General features: G+C 37.8%; 1 protein-coding gene across 1 annotated transcript in view; it reads left to right on the top strand.

Moving 5' to 3' along the window:
* Positions 1 to 22,804, top strand: part of LOC124511754 (zinc finger protein 573-like) — a 63,031-nt gene extending 40,227 nt beyond the window's left edge. The window contains exon 8 of the mRNA XM_047079122.1: positions 21,334 to 22,804. Within this exon, the coding sequence (XP_046935078.1) occupies positions 21,334 to 22,769 (1,436 nt within the window). The 3' untranslated portion in view covers positions 22,770 to 22,804. The remainder of the gene's footprint in view (positions 1 to 21,333) is intronic.
* The last annotated feature ends 1,110 nt before the right edge of the window (positions 22,805 to 23,914 follow it).

Genomic DNA, 23,914 nt, shown 5'->3' with positions numbered 1-23,914 from the left:
ACTCTAAAATATCATACTGATTTTTATAGTACAGGTTTATTATGAATATTTAATCTGCTTTTCAGTTCCAAATTTTGAAAAACTAATTTTTATAATGAAATTACTAAAGAGCAAATATTTCATGTTTCTTCCTTCTTTATTCTGTATTTTAAAGCCTAAAATTTCACCTGTTGTCTTAATATCTTTAATATCTTAATGTCTTAGCCTCACAGGACCCCCAAAGGCCTACCCGTGAGTTCCCTTGCTCTAACCAGAGATGCCCCAGTCAGTAGGAAAAGCTCTCAGCCAGGTAATCCAGATATTAGCTGGATCAGCGGCACCCTAGTCCTCAACCTAATGGCTTTCACCTCCCTACTAGCCCACAAAATTATTCAAGCAAACCAATCACATCTTCCCATGGAAATAAGGGGCACCTATCTTGCTGCTACAAAATCAGTCTCCCACAGCCCCTGCTGGTTTACTCTGCTCCCTAGTGTAGCCACCCCCATGGTATATGGTGTCGTCCTTCCCTGGGATGTGAGGATATATGATTAATAAACTGCTATCAATCTCATTTATCCAGTGTCTAGATATCATGTGTTCAGACATCTCCAGAACCCTAGGGTGGGACTTCTGTCACCAAGGAAGTGAGGAGGAGGCCAAAAAAAACACCTTCCTACTCATTTGTACTACTGTTTCATGAGCTTTCTGTGCCCACACTGCGTAGGATTTTTATAAAACTCAAACTTCAAATACAGATGCTAAATCCTGTCCTCAGCCTAGTTTTTATGTGTTGTCTGAAGTTGAGCTACCTAAAATAATCTTAGAAGTAGGTCTTTGATTGAAGTTTCATTTTGCTGAGTCTACAGATTTAAGAGAAATATTATTACACTGTTGTCCTCTTTATAAGACGTATGAGGCTAAAATTACAGGTGTAGAAACCTCACTGAACTTGATTCAAAGGAAATAGATGCTTTTTCAGGCTTGGAGAAAGTGGAGCATTAGAATAAGAACTAGGCAAAATGAGTTGTGTTGAGTATGGAAATAAATACTCCATACATTACTGCGAAAATGTAAAATGGTACAGTCATGTTAAGGAGAAATTTGTCAACATCACAAGTCAAAATTTACATAACCCACTTTTGAGAATTTAATTTACATATCAACCTAAAAATAAGCAAACTGATGTATATGTAGGAATACTGATTAGAGTATTGCTTTTAACAAAGGAAATTCTTTTTTTTTTATTTTATTTTATTTTTTTATTTTTTTTTCAACGTTTATTTATTTTTGGGACAGAGAGAGACAGAGCATGAATGGGGGAGGGGCAGAGAGAGAGGGAGACACAGAATGGGAAACAGGCTCCAGGCTCTGAGCCATCAGCCCAGAGCCTGACGCGGGGCTCGAACTCACGGACTGCGAGATCGTGACCTGGCTGAAGTCGGACGCTTAACCGACTGTGCCACCCAGGCGCCCCAAAGGAAATTCTTTAAAATACTTAGAAGACTTGTTTCTTAAATTAGGGTGTAGCCATACTTTGCGCCCTTAGGCAACTGTTGGAAATTATGACACTATGTACTGATTTGGAAACACATTTGTGTGAAGAAAAATACAAACGTATATGCATATAACATATAAATGTACTTGAAATTATGTATATGTGTTTGTGTGTGTATATATGTATATACATATATACATTTTATAGTAAATGTGAGTATTTGTATGTGAAAATAGCTTCCCCGGAAGGATACACACCAACAAAATCAAAACGTTGGAGACTCTAACGTGAGCTACCGTATGACTGAGATAAATAAATATAAGGAAAGGTTGCTTACCTTTTTAAACGTGTTAATACCTTTTGAATTGCTACACATATATTTCAAATATGTAATAGTGATAAAATACTTCAAATATGTAATAGTGATAAAATTTGGGCATCCTTTGACTAACTTTATATTTCCCATTTGGTAAACTTATGATTCTAAATACATATGGACACAACCCTGATTCTTATGATAGCGCCTTCTTTCTAGATTTTTTAAGTCTGGCCAAAATTTATCTTATTGTCCGTCTGCCTGAGACGGAAAATATTTTTCAATGGGATCTCATGACCAGGAACACAAGTTAAAGATGTTAGTTCACCTATGGGCTTCTTTACGGTCAAGCTGACATCATTCACAACACAACAGAAAGGGATGAAAAAATTCCCTGTCACAAAAGTCCGTTTCTGGTGGGCACAATATTGTGAAACGTGAATAAAGTATTTTTTTCTGGATAGTCTTTAAAAGGACCCAAGTTCACTCTCTCTTTCCCTACAAAGAAAAGGCATTATACAGTACAGTCTCACATTATCCACGTTATCTCACCTGGAAACAAAACTTTGCCACTAAACTGTATAACTTGTACACAGTATGCAACCTCCTTTTATCTCAAAAGCTTCAATTCTAAAATGGAAACATAATAGTACCTGTGACATTTCAGGTGTAATGAGGTTTTAGTAAAGAGATTCATACCTGAGCATGCATACACGTATACACACACACGTACACACATTGTTTGGCTAGACTATGAACCCACGTTCAGATGTTCACACCCATGCAAGCACGCCACGGTCCTCAGGGCCACGTCGCCGATTCTACAAGGCGGATCCTCACACACAGGCCTAAGGCCTCGGAAGGGAAGAGCTCCGCACACCCTTTCTCAGAACTCCCTGGTACAGGACCATCAGGGACTCGCCCTCTCCCCGCCAGGACCAGCGCAGAACAAGCCCTCAACCTCAGGTCCGGGGCCCCAGCAGTTCAGTGATCTGCGCCTGCGCACGCCCGGGCCGCGCGGCCGTTCCCAGAAGTCTCCGGGGCTCGGGCGGGGGGCGGGCCGCTTTACTTCGGGACTTTTAATGACCCTGCTCTCCGGCTCCCACAGTCGGTGTGGTAACTTGGACACGGGGCTCCTTTGCATGTCTCTTGTTGTGTGCCGCGCGTGAGCGGCCCCGTCTGAGGAAGAAGTCGGCATGAGTCGCGACGGAAAAGGCTGTGAAGACGTAGCGTAGAGCCCACGTGGACGGGGAGCGGAGGTGAGAGTGGGATTGCGGGAGGCGCTGTGAACACGGGAGCCGGGAGCGCGGGCTGAGTCTTCCCGGGGCTCAGGCTTGTGGGTGCTTGAGCAGCAGGGGAGGGTGCTTGTATCCCTTTGAGAAAGATGGGAAGCGAGTGTGTCTATGTGGGAGGCGGAGCTGGGGATGCAGACTAGGGTAAGGCCAGGAGAGGTGTGTGGGTGCCCTCGTGTGACGGAGACGTAAGGATGCGTGTCCTTCGTGTGAGCTTGGGTTGTGGTGGCTCTGTGGTGAGTGTCTCTCACACACCGTGGCTCTAGTTTTGCGGCTGCTTCCTGGGACTGTCCTTCCTGGGAGTTCTCCGGGGTTCGTTTACATGTTTGAGAATGTCCGCATTCTCTGAGTCTTCTAGGCAAGAACCAGCTGTGGACGCTCTTGCTTTATTGTTTATCTGTACGAGGTTACGGCAGGTGTAGCCATGGAGAGTAGAAGAGAAATGCTCAGCATTGTGGTGACTCTGATTATTCCCCTTCAGGTGTTTGTAGTTAAGCAACGAAAACGTGAAATTTATTGTGATGTGTGTTTACAAGAGACTGAGCCAGAATTCAAGTGTCCGAGAACAGGAGTTCTTAACCAGGCGTCCTTTGTATCTATGGGTGTCGAGGGAACCACAGCTCCCTGAAATTCTGTAGATAATTGCTGCATATATTTGGAAACTTTCATTTTCATGATTCAAAAGGTTTAGACCTGGTTTTATTTAGAATCAAAAAGAACAATTTTGTTATACCTTGCGACGATTTTGCACAAATCAAGAGATTGATCAAGAGAATGGGAGTGGTTAAGAAAGCACATGACATCAGTGAGACAGTATTATGCAGATAATACAATTTCTGTTTATAAGAATTAGTCATTATAAAGAAAGATTTAAGTAATTAAACCATCTTCATAGTTATGGATAATAGTATTCAAGAAAATTTTAGAATAGAATTAAAATTAAAATAGAATGAAATTGAAATTAGAGTTAAATTATAATTAAAATAAAATTAAAAATAGAATTTTGTAAAACCCTTTTGGGAAGATTGTATCCAAAATGACATTTTAATTGGTTATTCAGAGAATAATGGAAGGTATATAGTCATATTTATTGGACAACTTCTCCGTACTCAACTTTCCTGCCTACTTTACATACATAGTCTTATTAATCTGCAAAGCCTATTTCCCTTCTGTTAATGGAAAAATCTTTATAGTGAAATATATCTGATTACATCAGTGTAGTACAGCTACAGGATATTTAAGAACAGGTAAATGGTGGCTGTTTCAATCACTTTTTTCACAGCTGGCCTCATATGTACAGATTTTTTTTAACGATGAAAATATAGCATCTGCCATAACAGTGACTTAAAATATTTTAAATACTTTCTAATATCTTTATGTTGTATTTATGATGATAGAATAAATGCAGAATTACTGCAAAAGAAATTAATGTCCCAAGAAATTTAAGAAAATAAGAATACCCTTAATCTTACTGCCTAGAAATAATCGCTTTTAATATTTTGGTGTATGTGTTTCCAATTTATTATGTGTGAACATTTCTGTGTGGCTTTGTTTTGACAAAACATAATTGGTGAAACAAAAGAGGCAGAGTCCTACTCTTAGTTTGAAAAACAAATCTAGCCCAATCATGGGTTTCCTTTTACCTCTGTTAGGGAGGAGGAAATGCCAGGGATCTCCATGTTTGAATAACATTAAATTTTCACCTTTTAGATATGACAAATGTTACTGAAAATCTTGTAGCACCAAATTACTAAATAATGCATACTTTCATAATTAATAATTTAGTGCTGGACACAGTGGTGCGTGCCTATAGTCCCAAGTACTTTGGAGGCTGAGCTAGGAGGATCACTTCAGCCCAGTAGTTCTGTCCTGTAGTGCGTCATGCCCATAGGGTGTGTGCAGTAACTTCAGCATCAGTATGTGACCTCCCAGGAATGGGAGACCACCATGTTCCCTAAGGAGGGATGAACTGGTCCAGGTCGGAGATAGAGCAAGTCAAAATTCCTGTGCTGATCATAATAATTTAGAGATTTAAGGTTACTTACAGAGAAAATAGCACTAAATTCTAATTTAGTGTCTGGCAAGTACAAATAATATTTCCAAAGGTAGTTATTATAACAGAAAATAAAGATTGTAATATAAGTCCCCCTATTATGCAGAATAAGATTCACTCATTTGTTATGATTGCATTTTATCACATTCCGATTATAGATATATATAATAATATATACCCTTTATCACTCCCTAATAGCTAGAGAGAGCAAGAAAAACTCCATTCAGCATCATAAACCACACCTGTGTGTGTTTATATAGCAGCTAGGGAGTGAGGAAAGAAACATACTGTCTTTTCCTGCCTGGTAATCTCTCTGTCTCTCTTATGTTACTCATGATTTTATTAAGAAGAATTATTTTTTCTCAAAGATAGAAACTGAAATTTTTTAAAAGTAAAGAGAAAGCCCAAGAAGCACAAATTTTCTATGAGAATAACATGATGCAGCAGAATTAACTTCCATGTATAATAATGGATTAAGGGTAATATAATGACTTTGATCTTTAGTAGTGATTGATAATTTACATTAGCCATCTTGTTATACTTTTTAGTGTTAATATGGATTGCTTTGTTATTCTTCAGAACAGTCATAGGTAGTAGGTAATATTCTTTTTTAAACATTTTTTATATATATTTTTAAGTTTATTTACTTTTGAGAGAGAGAAACAGAGCATGTGCAGGAAGAGGGACAGAGAGGGAGACACACACAGAATCTGAAGCCGGCTTCAGGCCCCGAGCTGTCAGCACAGTTGGGACTCGAATGCCGGACTCGAACTGTGAGATCATGACCTGAGCCAAAGTCAGACATTTAACTGATTGAGCCACCAAGGCACCCCTGTAGTAGGTAATATTCTTAACTTTTCTTTGCTGATTTTGTAATCAACAGAGGCACTGAGGTTTTATTAACTCTGACAGCTTAAAGCTCATTTTCAATTCCTAAAATCTGACAACAGAGCTTGTGTTCTTAATTTCAACAGGATATCTGCTACATTATGCAAACCTTTTAAAACCTGCCTTCTTCACTGACTTAGTATTGTTTTCCATTATTTCATATGGATTATTAATGAAGCCACAGTATGTCACCATATTGCAGACCATAATATGTTTAACCTGTTGCCTTCTATGAGATAGTTATGTTTTTAATTTTTGGTTATCAAAAATTATTCTTTGATGCACCATGCCTTACATACTGCTATAGTTATTTCCTTAAAAATTTTCCTAGAAATGGAATTTTGTGGTAAAATCAGACTTTTATTAAGTGCCTACTATATGCTAGACCTAGAAATTGTAGGATTTGGGGTAATCATTGGAAAGACATAGTTGCATCCTTTAAAATGCTTATTATCTAAAATGAGGTAAAATCTGAATAGAAATAATTGTAAGGCAGTGTGTGGTGAAGACCACTAGCTAGATTTAGGTGACCTGCCTTGTGAATTCACAGGAAGACACACCAGTCTATCTACAGCAACAGTCAGGATATAAACAAAATATACAGATTCTATGAAATATCTATGGTAATAAGTGGATTTTGTGCTATGACTTTTATATTCACCATTTTCCTTCTAATTTTGTTAGATGCACAGTAAAACTAATAGGATATCACAAAGCAGCAGCTGTCTGGGGGATATGATGGCTTAGCTGACAGGTTTATAAACCAAATAAACCCTTCTGTCAAGAAGACCTGAAATAAAGCTGTATTGAGATCATCAATTCATACAAGAGATTACACAGAGATGGGTTCCTGTATCTTCTAGACAGAACTCCCTCATGCCTGAGAAGAAATGATAACATGAGTTTAAATAGTGAGATCCAAAGGAAGCAGACAAAAGATAAGCTGTTCAGTAAAACAGTCTAAATTTAGATAACAAATGATTTTTTTAAATTTTCTTTTTGGATATCTTCCTGTTAACAAGTAAAGGAAGAATACACATATCTTTCAAGTTAACCTGTGGTCATTGTTACAGTAATTATGAAGTAAGCTTTAAAAAAAAAAAAAAAACAAGGGGTGCCTGGGTGGCTCAGTTGGTTAAGTGTTCAACTTCAGATCATGATCTCCTGGTTTGTGAGTTCAAGCCTTGTGTCAGGCTCTGTGCTGACAGCTCAGAGCCTGGAGCCTGCTTTGGCTTCTGTGTCTCCCTCTCTCTCTGCCCCTCCTCCCTGCTAATGTTCTGTCTCAAAAACAAACATTAAACATTTTTTAATTAAAAAATAAAAAGTTCAAAATAAAAAGATAAACACTGTTAAAATATTTTATAACCTTCCAGATTTTTTAATCTACTGATTTTAATTTGTCTATCACTTTTTCTCTACACTGATTGACGTATTCATTTATTTAAAAAAATAATTATATTGGCCAATCTATTCTGTTTAAAAAAATTTTTTTTAATGTTTGTTTATTATTTTGAGAGATCGAGTATGCGTGGGGGTGGGGCAGAAAGAGAGGGAGACACAGAATCCGAAGCAGACTCCAGGAAAGCTGTCAGCACAGAGCTGTCAGCACAGAGCCCTACGTGGGGCTTGAACTCACAGTCTGTGAGATCTCACAGTCTGTGAGATCATGACCTGAGCTGAAATCAGACGCTCACTTGACTGAGCCACCCAGGCACCCCAATCTAATTATTCTGGACAGTATATCTGGAATATTTTCTCATATCCTTAAATATTTTACCCAACTTCACATTTGATGTCTACTTGGTATTGTAATACAGTGATGGTTTGTCATTTATTTAACTGGTAAGATTTTCTAGGCTTAGAGTACAGAACACTGACTTTCCATCTCCAGTGTCTTAACCAACTTTACCCATTTCCTAAAGAGGTTCTCATTAAGATGATATAGGGCTTAGAAGATGAGAATAGAAGGAAGAGGATCTGCTCAGAGCAAGACTGCACTGCCCACTCTTAGGTCTGCATCTGTCTCGCCAGAGTGATGCAGTGGCCAAAGAACTGCTGATATGTGCACATCTGACTTTAATGCACATATGCTTCTGTTCTTGACTTTGTTCATCAGAGACCCCTGGGATTTGGGGAAGGAAATGACCTTATCTATAATCCCAATCTACCCAAATTGTGTGTGTTGGAAAGTAGATTTGGAACTTGGAGTGGGAGATCCTAACATTAGTTTATGTCCTGTTGGGAACACTAAAGCAAAACTGGTCTTAAGATCTTTCTCTTCTCCCAGCTCTGGCTTTCTGGATCTGTGCTATTCTGTTAGAGGAACCCTGAAGACTGATCCACTCTTGTAGGCCTAAAACCATGGCCCATGTAAGTTGATGTTTCCTCCCTTGACCTTTTTTAGGTCATGTGAGTATTTTCATTACATTTTCTAGAGTTTACTACCAAGAAAAGGCCTCTCCAATAACCTTTTACCCATCTTTTGTTCTGGTGAAATGTGATGCTAAATTACCCAGCATCCTTTCCATGCGACCTGTTCTAAACTAACCAGTGTTCATGTTATTACTGCAGAGTTATTCAACATGTCTTAAGTGTTCATTCTTTTATCAAGGGCAGTAATGGAATAGTAAAGGAGATATGCCCTTTGAGGTACAGATTTGTGTTATGTGAGGTTGCACAATAGTGTGGTCAAATGGAAATAATGGTTGTATTTGACCATCCATGAGAAAACTTTGAAATTTTCCAGATTTGGGATTTCCAGGTAGATAGGATAGAAATTTGGTATCAAAGGACTTAAATCTCAGTATAGAGTAAAATCTCATAATTTGGTTTGAATTGGTATATGATTGTGATTTGCAAATTTGGTCATAGACCTTGGCAGGAAATCTCTAGAGGTAAATATGAAGACTCTTCTGTTGTTGGATGAGACATACTAAATTTAGGTGACATCTGCATAATTCATCCTTCTTAAGTATTCTTAACTCAATGTATTAGTTATCTATTAGCTATGTAACAAATTACCCCAACACTTAGCAGCTCAAAGCAGTAAACATTTATCTCACAGTTTCAGTGGTTCAGAAATCTGGACATGGCTTTGCTGGATTCTCCTGTCTGGATCTCTTACAAGGCTATCAAGGTGTTGGTCAGGGCTGAAGTCATCTTAAGGCTAACATTGGTGTATCTGCTCCCAAGCTCACTCAAGTGGGTTTTGACAGGATCCAGTTGCTCATGGGCTGTTGCCTGGAGGCCACACTTAGTTGAGCAAGTGAGACATCCAAAGAGGGCAAGCAATATGGAATCTATCAGAAATAACATTTCGTCACTTTAGTCATATTCTATTTATTAAAAGCAAGTCACTCAGCTCAGCCCACACACGTGAAGGAGAGTACACAAGGGCATAAATACTAGATGATGATCACTGGTAACGTAAATGGAAGCTGCCTACCATACTCAGCTAAGCTAGCTGTTCAGTGACAGATGGTAGATGGCAATGAGGAAACTATATGTCATAAGTAGTAGGTGAACATAGAATCACAGAATTGGGGAAGACCTTACAAATGTAATGCATCCTACCTGTATAAATGATTAAATCCAGTATGTCCCTGAATTATGTCATGTGCCAGAAAGTACATGGGTTTGTCAAAACAAGAGAGAATATTTGTGGTAAGATCTGAAATAATGAAAATTTAATACTTGAGGGAATTCTTAATTTTATACAAAGTCTGTTTTCTAAAATTGAGACTTCATACTACATTTTGAAAAATATTTGATTAAATTTTCTCTAAAAAGCAAAAATTTTCTTCAACTCATGTTTACTGAGAATTTATGTGACAGATAAAAAACATTATGCTTGTATTCACTATTTGATTTAATAGTCAATGATTATTATTTTTATCTATTCTCAAATGATTCAGATATTTAAGAATATGCCAGGAAATTTGGTCTATTCCAGCAGGCTTCTTCAAAAATATGTATATATTCTGCTTCAGTCCCCTCCTGTATTACATATTTTTAACCTACATATTTGCTATGTTGCTTTCTTTCTGCAATATAGTACTTTTCCTTCCATCTTCAAAATATTCCTCTAATTTCCCCACTAATACATGGGTTTGCCGTTTCAGAGATCTGTGACATTCAGGGATGTGGCCATACACTTCTCTCAGCAGGAGTGGGAATATCTTGACTCTGTTCAGAAGAACTTGTACCGGGATGTGATGATGGAGAACTATGATAACTTGGTCTCATTGGGTATGTTCATCAGCCTCTAGTAATTTAAGATAATTTAGAAATAGGCATTTTTTTCCCCACTGTGACTTTCAGGGTTGCTTTTAGGAAACTAGATACATTTCTTTGTTGTTATCATTATTATTTTTTTTTTTTTTTGCAAAGAAATAAATGATTTGAGTTTTGTCAGGTTGGAAATTGTAGCTCCATTAAACATTGTTGGGGAGGAAGAATTTTCCTTTATGCTTCAAGATTCTTCTAGCTAGTCTAAGAATTAAATTTATGTGAGACAGATTAACAGGAGAAAAAACCAGAGTTTAATTATGTGTACACAGAGTCTCAAAAATGAAACTGAGACTTGAAGAAATGATGAAAGTAGTCGGTTTTTACACTTTTTAGAGAAAGACGACAAACCTGTGAAGAATTGACAGGACAAAGAAAACTTATGTTCAGAGTTTCAATTAGTAAGGAATTCTAAACTGAATTTGGGCTGGGGTAGTAAATTAGTAAAAAGTATTTGGTTGTCAGGGCACCTGGGTAACTCAGTGGGTTAAGCTTCTGACTTCAGCTCAGGTCATGATCTCACAGTTCATAAGTTCAAGCCCCACGTCAGGCTCTGTGCTGTACAGAGCCTGCTTCAGATATTCTCTCCCTCTGTGTCTCTCTCTCTGCCCCTCTGCTGCTTGTACTCTCTTTCTCTCAAAAATAAACATTAAAAAAAAAAAAAGTAACAAGGGTTGTTCATAATAGCCTTGTGAGGTCTGAATTCCCTATATCTGTTATAAGGATGTCTTTTTATCTTCTGATACAGAAAGGGTACCTTCCATTAGGAGATTTATTTCTTGCTTTCTGGAGACTAAGTATGGATCATAGCGTTATTTTTGCATTTAACCTTTTTTTTTTTTTTTTTTTTTTTTTTTTGTAGACTCCATACCCAGTGTGGGACTTGAATTCATCCCTGAGATTAAGAGTCACATGCTCTAACTGAGCCAGCTAGGCGCCCCTACATTTACCCTTTTTAAAATTTTATTATTATTTTATTTTTAAGACTGAGAGCATGCATGCAAGCAGGAGAGGGGGCAGAGGGAGAAAGGTGGGGGGGGGAGAGAGAGAAACTTGAACAGGCTCCATGTTCAACACATCTGCATCTCATGACCCTGGGATCATGATCTGAGCCGAAATCAAGAGTCATATGTTCAACTGGCTGCAGGAGCCTTGCATTTAACTTTTAAAATAACCAGTATGCCAAAGTAGCATGTTTCGGGATGGTCTGCCCTTGGCCCCTACAGCATCTTCATCTTCTCTGTCTAGTGATACTCATACCTCCTTTGCAGTGACCTCTTTTTCTTTATGAACAGGATCTTGTTTAGAATTCTCTGGCATTTATTATTATAACCATTGTTAAATGATTCAGTTTTCCTATTTATTTATGCTCAGAATGTCTATAGAGATTACATTTTATTACCCACTTGCAGGGAAATCAGCTTGACACAGGGTCCTGAATTGCTCTCATTGCCCTAAAAGGGCCTCTACAATTTTTTTTAAGTTTATTTTATTTATTTTGAGAGAGAGAGAGAGAAAGTGTGAGTTGGGGAGGGGCAGAGAGAGGGAGAGAGAGAGAATCCCAAGCAGGCTCTGCACTGTCATCCCGGAACCCAACCAGGGCTTGAACCCACAAACCATGAGATCATGACTTGAGCCGAAGTCAGATGCTTAGAGTCACCCATGCACCCCAAGAGCTCTACAATCAAAATAGTGGTGCATTAGATAAATGGAATTCATTGAAAACTGAGGCATACACACTCTATTTCATAAGAAATTCTTTGTTTTGTGGTTGAAAGTTGTAATCTGTGAACATTACATTTAAAATGGAAAGAATATCCTACAGAGAGCCCTTCTTGTGTACTCTTTGAAAAACAGCAATATCAGTAAAATATTAATAGCTAACATTGTTCTTAGTATGTAATCGGCAACACTCTGAGTGTTTTACACGTATGTATCAACTTGTTTGATCCTCCTGACAGCCCTATTCCCATTTTACAAGCGAGGATACTAAGGCACTGGGTTTAAGTGACTTTCCCAAGGTCAGACATAGGTGGAAGGTAGCAAAGATAGGAACTGAACTAAAGCTCCAGATTCTGTATTGTAAACTATGGTATTATGCATTCTCTCAAGAAAAAGAGGATTTATGAGTATATGTTAAAAAACAAAACTTATTATACCTGATTTCTTGTTCTTTAGTTCCTTTACCCTCTCTTCTCAAAAATCTTATTCAACATCATTTTGACCTTTAGTTTATTATTATAATTTTTTAAGCATCTCTTTTTTTTAAATACTATTTTTGAGAGAGAGAGAGAGAGAGCATATGTGGGGAGGGACAGTAGGAGAGGGAGACACACAAACTGAAGCATGCTCCAGGCTCCAAGCTGTCAGCACAGAGCCTGATGTGGGGCTGAAACCCACAAACCATGAGATCATGACTTGAGCCGAAGTTGGATGCTTAACCGACTGAGCCACCCAGGCACCCCGATTACTATAATTTTAACTAAGCAATGTTTTGTTCTATATCATGTGCATTTTTTTTCTTTGTAAGCAGAACATTCCATTTCTAAGCCAGATGTGATCACATTATTGGAGCAAAGAAAAGAGCCCTGGATGGTTGTGAGGGAGGACACAAAAAGATGGTGTACAGGTAAGTATGAGCAAGGAATATATCTGTGTAGGTAAAAGCTAAGTGGTTAAGGAGAGACCTTGGAAAACTCCATGTTGGAGAACATACTTGTGATCTAGGGAGGAAATCTATGCTCTGCATGAGCTAGCTACCCAGTGAATTTCATCTTTACCCCCTTAACCATTCCCTTTGTTACTCTTGTCATATTTCCCTCCCAATTCAGTAATGGGCACTGTCCTTCTTCCTCATGCACCATTTCGTCTGTATTTTGGACTCAACTGTTCTCCAGATCCTCTTGTGCACTTGGACTTATATATACGGCTTCACTGCCTAAAGATAAATGCATTCCTATATCTGGCTAATGAAATGCAATTTATAGTGTATTAGGGAAGACATAAAATAAACATATAAACAAATAAGTAGGTACATAACATCACATAGTGAAATACAGTGTCAAGGAAACTAAGGACAAGACAAATTAAGGTAAGATGGTCAGGAATGCTTTTCTGAGGAGGTAGGATGTGGAAGGTAAGGCCCAGGCCATTTGAGTATAAGAGGAAGAGCATTCCAAGAAGAGTAGACAAATGCAAAGGCCTGAAAGAAAATATGACTGTTGTTTGTTCACAAGCAGCAGGTAGATCAGAGCAGAGTTATTGAATAGTGACTAACAAAACAAAGTCAGTATGTTATGGGGGATCATATCATGTTGTGTTGTGATTCATTAAGAAAAATTATAGTTGTTTCTGGGGCGCCTGGGTGGCGCAGTCGGTTAAGCGTCCGACTTCAGCCAGGTCACGATCTCGCGGTCTGTGAGTTCGAGCCCCGCGTCGGGCTCTGGGCTGATGGCTCAGAGCCTGGAGCCTGTTTCTGATTCTGTGTCTCCCTCTCTCTCTGCCCCTCGCCCGTTCATGCTCTGTCTCTCTCTGTCCCAAAAATAAATAAACGTTGAAATCTTAAAAAAAAAAACTTAAAAAAAAAAAAAAAAAGAAAAATTATAGTTGTTTTTAAGATTATTTCTAAAGATATGATTTGATTAAATTTTTTGTTATCTTCAATGTTCAAAAATCAAACCTTACTAATTATGAGACTTAGAAATCTAGATAAAATAAACATTAAATGATTTTCCACTTTCTCTCATTTACTTTTTATGTATTTCTTAATTTTTATTTTTTTAATATATTAAAAAATTTTTTTTAACATTTGTTTTTGAGAGAGAGAGAGCACAAGCAGGGGAGGGGCAGAGAGAGAAGGAGACACAGAATCTGAAGCAGCTCTAGGCTCTGACTCAGCGCAGAGCCCGATGTGGGGCTTGAACGTGAGATCATGACCTGAGCTGAAGTCATCCCCTTAACCAGCTAAGCCACCCAGGCTCTCCTTTCTTAATTTTTATTTTAAAAAGTTTTATCCTAATATTAATCTACTGGGAGTTTTTTTCTTTATAGGTTCTGAAATCATTCTGAAATCATTTTTTCTTTATCTCTGCTGTATTCCTGAGCTCTATCATTTCATTTCTCAGTTTTTCTAATTCCGATTTATGTTTTTTTCATTTCATATAACATTTTTTTTAAATCGGAATACTTAATATTGTTAAAATGGCAGGGTGCCTGGGTGGCTCAGTCGGTTAAGCATCCAACTTCAGCTCAGGTCATGATCTTACGGCTCGTGAGTTCAAGCCCCGGGTCGGCCTCTGTGCTGACGGTTCAGAGCCTGGAGCCTGCTTTAGTTTCTGTCTCCATCTCTCTCTGCCCCTCTCCTGCTTGCACTCTGTCTCTCCCTTAAAAATAAATAAACATTAAAATTTTAAAAATATATTGTTAAAATGGCATTACTACCCCAAATCCTATCAGCTTATTTGTAGAAACTGACATCCTGATCATAACATTCATGTGAATATGCAAGGGATTTAGAATAGTCAGAAAATCTTGAAAATTGAGAAAGTGGAATTCATATTTTCTAGTTTCAAAACTTATTACACACCAAAACTTACGGGATGCGTTGAAAGCAGTACTAAAAAGGAAATTTATAGCTTGCATTAGAAAGAAAATTCTTGGGGCGCCTGGGTGGCTCAGTTGGTTAGGTGTCTGACTCTGGATTTCAGTTCAGATCATGGTTCATGAGATCGAGCCCTGTGTCGGGTCTATGCTGGCAGCTGCTTGGGATTCTTTCTCTCTGCCCCTTCCCCCCAAATAAGTAAGTAAACTTATTTATAAGTAAGTAAACTTGTTTATTAAAACAAACAAAAAAATTAGAAAATTCTCAAATTAAAAACCTAACTTCATACCTCAAGGAACTAGGTAAAAAAGAACGAACTAAACCCAAAGATAGCAAAAGAAAGAAAATAATAAAGAGTAGAGCAGAGGTAAACAGAGAATAGAAAAATAATAGGAAAAAATCAATGAAACCAAGAGTTGGTTCTTCAAAATAATCAACCATAGTGAGAAAATGTTAGCTAGATTGACTAAGGAGGGGACTCAACTAAAATCAGAAATGAAAGAAGGGACTATGAACAATTGTATGCCCACAAACTGGGTAACCTAAGGAAATCCTGAAGATATACAGTCTACCAATACAGAATCATGAAGAAATAGAAATCTAAACAGACTTGTACAGAGATTGAATTAGTAATCAAAAATAAACACACATGTGAAAAGATGGTCAGTATCACTCATAATCAGGGAAATACAAATAAAACAACAACAATGAGATATCATCTCACACCTATCAGAGTGGCTAAAATTAACACAGGAAACAAGTGTTAGGATGTAGAGAAAGGGAAACCCTCTTACACTGTGGGAATGCAAACTGGCCCAGCCACTGTGGAAGATAGTATAGAGGTTCCTCAAAAGGTTAAAAATAGAACTATCCTAGATCCTGCAACTGAACTACTACATATTTACCCAAAGGATACAATACTAAGTCAAAGGGATACATGCACTCCAATGTTTATAGCAGCATTATCAACAATAGCCAAATCATGGAAAGAACCCAAATGTCCATTGACTGATGAATGAATAAAGAAGATGTGGTGTACACACACACACACACACACACACGCACGCACGAGTATTACTCAACCATAAAAAAGAATGAGGGGCACCTAGGTGGCTCAATCAATTAAGTGTCTGACTTTGGCTCAGGTCAGGTCATGATCTCATGGTTCATGAGTTTGAGCTCCGCATCAGGCTTGCTGCTGCCAGCCTGTCAGCATGGAGCCTGCTTCAGACCTTCTGTTCCCCTCTCTCTGCCCCTCCCCTGCTTGTGCTCTTTCAAAAATAAATAAACATTAAAAAAAAATCTTGCCATTTGCAATGACATGGATGGAGCTGGAGAGTATTATGCCAAGCAAAATAAGTCAGAGAAAGACAAATTCTGTATGATTTCACTCATATGTGGAATTTAAGAAACAAAACAAACAAACGTGGGGTGGGGTGGGAGGAATCAAGAAACAGAATCTTAACTATAGAAAACAAAGTGATGATTACCAGAGGGGATGTGGGGCAGGAATAAGTTAGAAAGGTGATGGGTACTAAGGAGGGCACTTGTGATAAGCACCAGGTGTTGTGTACATATGTTGAATAATTAAATTCTACATTTAAGAATAGAATACTGGGGGCGCCTGGGTGGCGCAGTCGGTTGAGCGTCCGACTTCAGCCAGGTCACGATCTCGCGGTCCGTGGGTTCGAGCCCCGCGTCGGGCTCTGGGCTGATGGCTCAGAGCCTGGAGCCTGTTTCCGATTCTGTGTCTCCCTCTCTCTCTGCCCCTCCCCCGTTCATGCTCTGTCTCTCTCTGTCCCAAAAATAAATTAAAAAAAAAAAAAACGTTGAAAAAAAAAGAATAGAATACTGTATGGTAAATAACTTAAAAACTTGGAAAGAAAAAAATAACAAAATAACCCTGTTAAAGAATTAACACCACTTCCCCTCAAACTCTTCCAAAAATTGGAAGAGGAAGAAGAAACATTCCCAAATTTTCTTTATGAGGGTAGCATTACCCTATTATCAAAGCCAGACAAATCCAGTGCAAGAAGAGAAACCCATAGATCAATGTTCATGATGCATATTAAGTGAGGCAAAAGTTCTCAACAAAAATACTAGCAAACTGAATGCAACAGCATATGAAAATGGAGTTTTTTTCTGGAATGCAAGGATGATGCCATATATAAAAATCAAGCATGCAATACACCACATTAACAGAATGAAGGGGGAAAAACACAGGGTTATCTCAATTGATACAGAAAAAGAATTTAACAAAATATAATATTTTTCATGACAAACACTTGAGAAACCAGGAATAGAAGGAAACTACCTCACCAAATTAAAGGCCATCTGTGTTAGTCCACAGCTAACATCATACCCAGTGGTGACAGACTGAAAACCACAGGGTTTGCTGCATCCTATAAGGTTCAGTATATTGTTTTCATTTCCATTTATCTTCAGATACTTTCTAATTTCCCATGTAATTTCTTTTCTATTGCTAATTTAAGTGTGTGCTATTTCCACATGTTTGTGTATTTTCTACTTTTCCTTCTGTTATTTGTAATTTTGTTCCTTTGTGATCAGAAAAGACACTCTCATTTTAATCTTTTAAATTTTGTTGATAGTTGATTTGGGTCTAATGTGGTGTATCTTGGAGAATGTACCACGTGTACTTGAAAAGAATGTGTATTCTGCCGTTGTGTACAGAATATACACGTATGTTAGGTTCAGTTTGTTTAGAGTGTTGTTCAAGCCCTCTGTTTCCTTGTTGACTGGCCTGGTTCTTCTATTGTAAGTAGGATATTGCTACTGTATTTTAGCAAATTAGCAAAGCAATAAAACTTAGGCTATATATTCTGTCCTGTTTATGGGCAGTAGTTTAATTGTCTGAGGCTTTGCTTACACTGGTTTGTGTCCTTCTCATGCATGTGTGATTCAGGTTTAGGCTAAGCTTTTTCAGAATGTTTTCTTCTCTCACTTTCCAGTTTGGTAGTGTTCCTTATCATGATTCTTTTTTTCTTTTTTTAAATATTAGTTTGTTATTTTGAGAGAGTGTGAGAGTTGGGGAGGGCTAGTGAGAGGGAGACACAGAATCCTAAATAGGCTTTAGGCTCTAAGCTGTCAGCACAGGTCCCAACGTGGGGCTCGAACCCACGGACAGCAGACCAGGAGATCAAGACCTGAGCCGAAGTTGGAACCTTAACTGACTGAGCCATCCAGGTGCTCCTGCCATGATTATTGTAGCAACAAATATGTCAGGGCTTTTACAGCCCATTTTTTGCCCCAGTATGACTGGGCCCCTCCTGTGTGGCAAGGTTGTGATCTAGAAAATAGCAAGAGGGGCACCTGGGTGGCCCAGTTGGTTGGGCGGCCAACTTCGGCTCAGGTCATGATCTCATGATCCGTGAGTTCGAGCCCTGCGTCAGGCTCTGTGCTGACAACTCAGAGCCTGGAGCCTGCTTTGGATTCTGTGTACCCCTAATGCCCTCTCTCTGCCCCTCCCCCACTCGTGCTCTGTCTCGCTTTCTCAAAAATAAATAAATGTTAAAAAAGAAAAAGAAAAAAGAAAATAGCAAGAAACTCACCCTAATGTAGTTTACTTTTTAAGGTTTTCACTCCTCTCTACAGGTCTTTTTTTTTTTTAATTTTTTATTTAAAAAAATTTTTTTAATGTTTATTTCTTATTGAGAGAGAGCGCGAGCAGGGGAGGGACAGAGAGAGAGAGGGAGACACAGAATCTGAAGCAGGCTCCAGGCTCTGAGCTGTCAGCACAGAGCCCGATGCGGGGCTCAAACCCACAAACCATGAGATCATGACCTGAGCCGAAGTCGGACACTCAACCGACTGAGCCACCCAGGCACCCCTTTAATTTTTTTTAAGTAGGCTCCACACACAACGGGGGCTTGGACTCACAACTCTGAGATCAAGAGTAGCATGCTCTATTTACTGAGCCACCCAGGTACCCCACTACAGTTGTCTTCTTTTGTTTACTCAAATTTACTGGCTTCATGTGTTTGATTTTGTTATTTTGTCAAGCATTTTCAGTTGATATCAGTCAGAGAGGGAAATGACTATAAGGGATTTACATCACTGTGATGGAACTAGAACTTATTCAATTAAGGAGTTATTTAACAGTGAAATTATATTTCATTTATTTTCTCTTGTGTCTTTGTGGACTCGTTGCTTTTTATATTGTTTATATTTATCACAATCATTTTTATGCTACTATTTTCACAGTGTTGGTCAGTCATACTTCTGTAAGTCTTTGACATTTTCATTTCTTTTTTGCCTAAGATTTCTAGGTTCACCTTTTTTGACCTGTTCCAAATTGTTTTCTTTATCTAACCATGCTAGATCCATATAATGGACATTATTTTTAGAAATGATAATTTAGAAGTTAAAGAATACTCATTACAACTTTTTTTTTGACAACTTTTTCTCTTCTATTGTAATTGGTTTGTTTAAGCCTTCTAGGTGATTTTTTGGTGAATTTTGATGAATTTTTCTAGAAAATTATCCATTCCATTATTTCAGAAGTATTAGTGATGTATTCAAAGTATTCAAAATTTCAGTAAAATTCATTTTAGTTTTGCATTTCTCCCTTAATCATTTCTTTCTATTTTTTGTTTTTACTTCTTTTTGATTGGTTTGGCTAATGTTTACTTCTTGATTTTTAAAAAAATTTTTTTTTTCAACGTTTATTTATTTTTGGGACAGAGAGAGACAGAGCATGAACGGGGGAGGGGCAGAGAGAGAGGGAGACACAGAATCGGAAACAGGCTCCAGGCTCTGAGCCATCAGCCCAGAGCCCGACGCGGGGCTCGAACTCCCGGACCGCGAGATCGTGACCTGGCTGAAGTCGGACGCTTAACCGACTGCGCCACCCAGGCGCCCCTACTTCTTGATTTTTAAAGCACCAGCTTTTTATTTGTTACTACTACACTTTTCTAACTCATTACGTTGTGCTCTTAATTTATTTTTTCTTTCTTTTAGTTTGCTTGTTTTCTAAGTTTTGGAATTGGTTCTTTGACTCATTTATTTCTTCCATTTTAATAGCAACAATTACTTAAATCTTTGAATTCTCTGAGTGCTCAAATTGAATGCCTAAAATTCTGGTATGTACTTATTTTCTCTATTGTACCCTTTCCGTTTTTTTATTTCCATACTTTCCCAGTTTTATTCTAGAGAGGGTACTTCCGTTTCCACATCAAATGTGTTTTGGTTTTCTGGTATTGTTACTAATTCCTGTTGTTACTTGGTTTTGGAGAGAAAGTGTTTGTATTATCTCAGAATTTGGTACATACTATACTTACAAGAATCTACTCCTGAAGCCAAGAGTACACTGTATGTTAGCTGACTTAACAATAATTAAAAAAAAAAAAAAAAAAAAGATGGCATTTCTTGTCCCCAAGTCTCTTCCCACTCATTCAGCACATAGAAATTTTTTCAAGATATCCTTTCATATTTTTTGTTATTCTGCAGGCTATGTCTGTTCAAATATGTTTTCCACATAGTTCCTGTAACTCTTTTTCCAGATTTCTTTGCTCTATAGTTGAGTTTCACTTCTTTTCCTCAAAATACCCAACTGCTCAAAATCCATAAGACTTTTAGCAGGGTGTATACTTCATCCCTGTCTGAAAATTCATTGACAGACTTGTAGAAAAGGACCTGAGAAAAGATATGAAGGAATAAAACAGTTGGAAAATTTGTAGAATGGGTACCTAATAAGAAAAAGCTCAGTGAAAATAAGCAAACAAGAACTTTTATTATTTTATTTAAAATGAGAACAAAGAAATGCACACATGGCTGTGCATTAGAGGGAATGACCACAATATTTGTATTTTATTATTTTTTCTTAAATTTTTTTTATGTTTTTATTTTATTTTTGAGAGAGAGAGACACGGAGCAGGGGAGGGGCAGAGAGAGACGGAGACAGAGTTTGAAGCAGGCTCCAGGCTCTGAGCTATCAGTGCGGAGCCCAACATGGGGCTTGAACTCACAGACTGCAAGATCATGACCTGAACCGAAGTCAGTCGCCCAACCGACTGAGCCACCCAGGCACCCCAATATTTGTATTTTAAAGGGAAAATATAGTTGGAGAAAGATCAGGTATAAATAGTTGCCATGTTTTACACACACACACACGGAAACTGATACTGGAGAGAATACATTAAAGTATTGTAGTAACGTAATAAATGAGTTATGGAGACATTGTCAGTAGTAATGCAAACTGTATAGCTGATTTTGGAGAATACTCTCTAGAGTATTCATCTTTCATAGGTAATGTTTTTAATATTTAAAGAAATTTACTATAAAATATTTATGTCCAAGAAAACAAAATGTTTTTCTCATTTCTTTTAGACTTGGAGTCAAAATATGAAATAATCAGCTGTGAAAAAGTACACGTTTATAAAAAACATTCACCTCTTACTCTACGTCAGAAAATTCATACTAGAGAGAAACCCTATGAATGTGACAAATGTGGGAAGGCCTTTAGTCGACATACAGACCTTATAGTACATCAGAGAATTCATACTGGTGAGAAACCCTATGAATGTGAGCAGTGTGGAAAGTCCTTTAATCGTGCATCCAACCTTCTGCAACATCAGAGAATTCATACTGGTGAAAAACCTTATAAGTGTGAGCAATGTGGAATGACGTCTAGTCGTAGGATGGACCTTAGAGTTCATCAGAGAATTCACACTGGTGAGAAACCCTATGAATGTGAACAATGTGGGAAAGCCTTTAGTCGTGCCTCACATCTTACTCAACATGGGAGAGTTCATACTGGTGAGAAAGCCTATGTATGTAATGAATGTGGGAAGGCCTTTAGTCAGGGTGGAAGACTTAGAATACATCAGAGAATTCATACTGGTGAGAAACCCTATGAATGTAAGGAATGTGGGAAGGCTTTTAATCAAGCCTCTCATCTTGTGCAACATGACAGAATTCATACTGGTGAAAAACCCTATGAGTGCCATGAGTGTGGGATGACCTTTAGTCGTGGTATAGATCTAAGAGTACATCATAGAATTCATACTGGTGAGAAACCATATGAATGTAAGGAATGTGGGAAGGCCTTTAGTCGTGCCTCAAATCTTGTTCAACATGAGAGAATTCATACTGGGGAGAAGCCCTATGAATGTAAGGAATGTGGGATGACATTTAGTCGTGGTTATCAGCTCATTCCACATCAGAGAGTGCATATTGGTATAAAACCCTATGAATGTAATGAATGTGGGAAGGCCTTTAGTCATGCTTCAGCACTTATTCAACATGAGAGAATTCATACTGGTGAGAAACCCTATAAATGTAAAGAATGTGGGAAAGCCTTTATTCATGGTGGAAGCCTAAGAATGCATCATAGAATTCATACTGGTGAGAAACCCTATGAATGTAAAGAATGTGGGAAGGCTTTTAGTCGCACCTCAAACCTTGTTAGGCATGAGAGAATTCATACAGGTGAGAAACCATATGAATGTAAGGAATGTTGGAAGGCCTTTAGTCATATTGAAAGCCTCAGAGTACATCATAGAATTCATACTGGTGAGAAGCCCCATGAATGTAAAGAGTGTGGGAAGGCTTTTAGTAGTGGCCATCAACTAATTGTACATCAGAGATTTCATACTGGTGAGAAACCCTATGAATGTAAGGAATGTGGGAAGGCTTTTAGTGTGTATGGGCGACTTACTAGACACCAGAGTATTCACAGTGGTGAGAAACCTTTTGAATGTAACACATGTGAGAAGTCCTTTAGGCTTAGGTCAAGTCTTAAAGTACATCAGAGAATTCATACTGGAGAGAAGGCTTATGAATATAAGGACTGTGGAAAGGCATATATATGCAGTAGAGAATGTATAGTACATAAGTGATTTATAATACTGAGAAACAGTGTGAATGAAAGGAATATGGGAATACTTTTAGGTATGGTTCAGTTTTTATAAGGCATTAAGCAATTTATACTGGTGAGAACTCCTTAAAATGTAAATAATGTTTGGAATTTTTGTTATGACTCAAATGTTCAGATTAATAAATTTATAATGTATTTTTATATAACAGGGAAGACTTTACTAGCAGATTATCAGAATATTCATCTTGGAGGAAAATTCAGAGAATGTGGATATTCCCTTGTTTTTTATGCTTTATTCATAAAAGCTCTCCAGCCCTCATCAATTATTGTTAAATTTGAGGAAACGCATACCACAGAAAACCCCTGTTGATCTAACAAAAACCATAGTGATTGTCATTTGATGCTTTACAGCCTGTATGACATTGGGCAAGATATTATCCCTGTGGGAGTCATTTATAAGTGGTGATAACAGTACTTGCATTATAGTGCTGTTTTTGAAATGTAGAAAACTTGGAAAGCTATCTTAAACATAGTCTCTATTCAGTAAGTATTAGATACTATTTTTAATATTATTTGTATTACTATTAGTGAATTATTAAGAGACCAAGTCAATATGGGTGTAATGAACTTAGAAAATCTTTATTCCTAAGTAATTACTTGTGCCTTTTTGTTTTAAGTATTTTTTTCTGCACAAAGTCTAGTAGAATATGAAAATCATGAGGATTTAAAACGTGAGTTTTATTGGAAGACTGACATTGATTTGTTTACATACCACCTATGGATGCTTTCATACTCCTCTGGCACAGCTGAATACCTGCAGCAGAGGCCATATGGGCGACAAAGCCTAAAATATTTACTGTCTGGTTCTTCACAAAAATTTTGCCAGTACCTGTTTTAGAATAACATCCCCACCAATTTTTCATTACTGGGGATTTTCAAAGAGTATGAGAAAGTTGTCTTACTGAATGGTCCCATGTTCTGGGTTTTTAAAATTATTTCTTTGTGGGTCATTTATCCTGTTCTTCTATCTCTAATCGTTCTAGTAAATTAAAAGTTAAATGAAGAGGTTTAATTGAGTCAATGTTGTGAATGTTAAGAAACATATAATGTTGAGTTTCCCTACTTTTAATGATGCTGGATGTTAACACCTGGTTATAGTAATGACTG

Source organism: Lynx rufus, unplaced genomic scaffold (assembly GCF_022079265.1).
Source record: "Lynx rufus isolate CCGP_SWC_20201006 ecotype Redwood Valley unplaced genomic scaffold, mLynRuf1.p SCAF_16, whole genome shotgun sequence".
Classification (NCBI taxonomy): domain Eukaryota; kingdom Metazoa; phylum Chordata; class Mammalia; order Carnivora; family Felidae; genus Lynx; species Lynx rufus.
The sequence above is the reverse complement of the archived record's forward strand: the minus strand, read 5'-3'. Positions and strand labels throughout refer to the sequence as shown.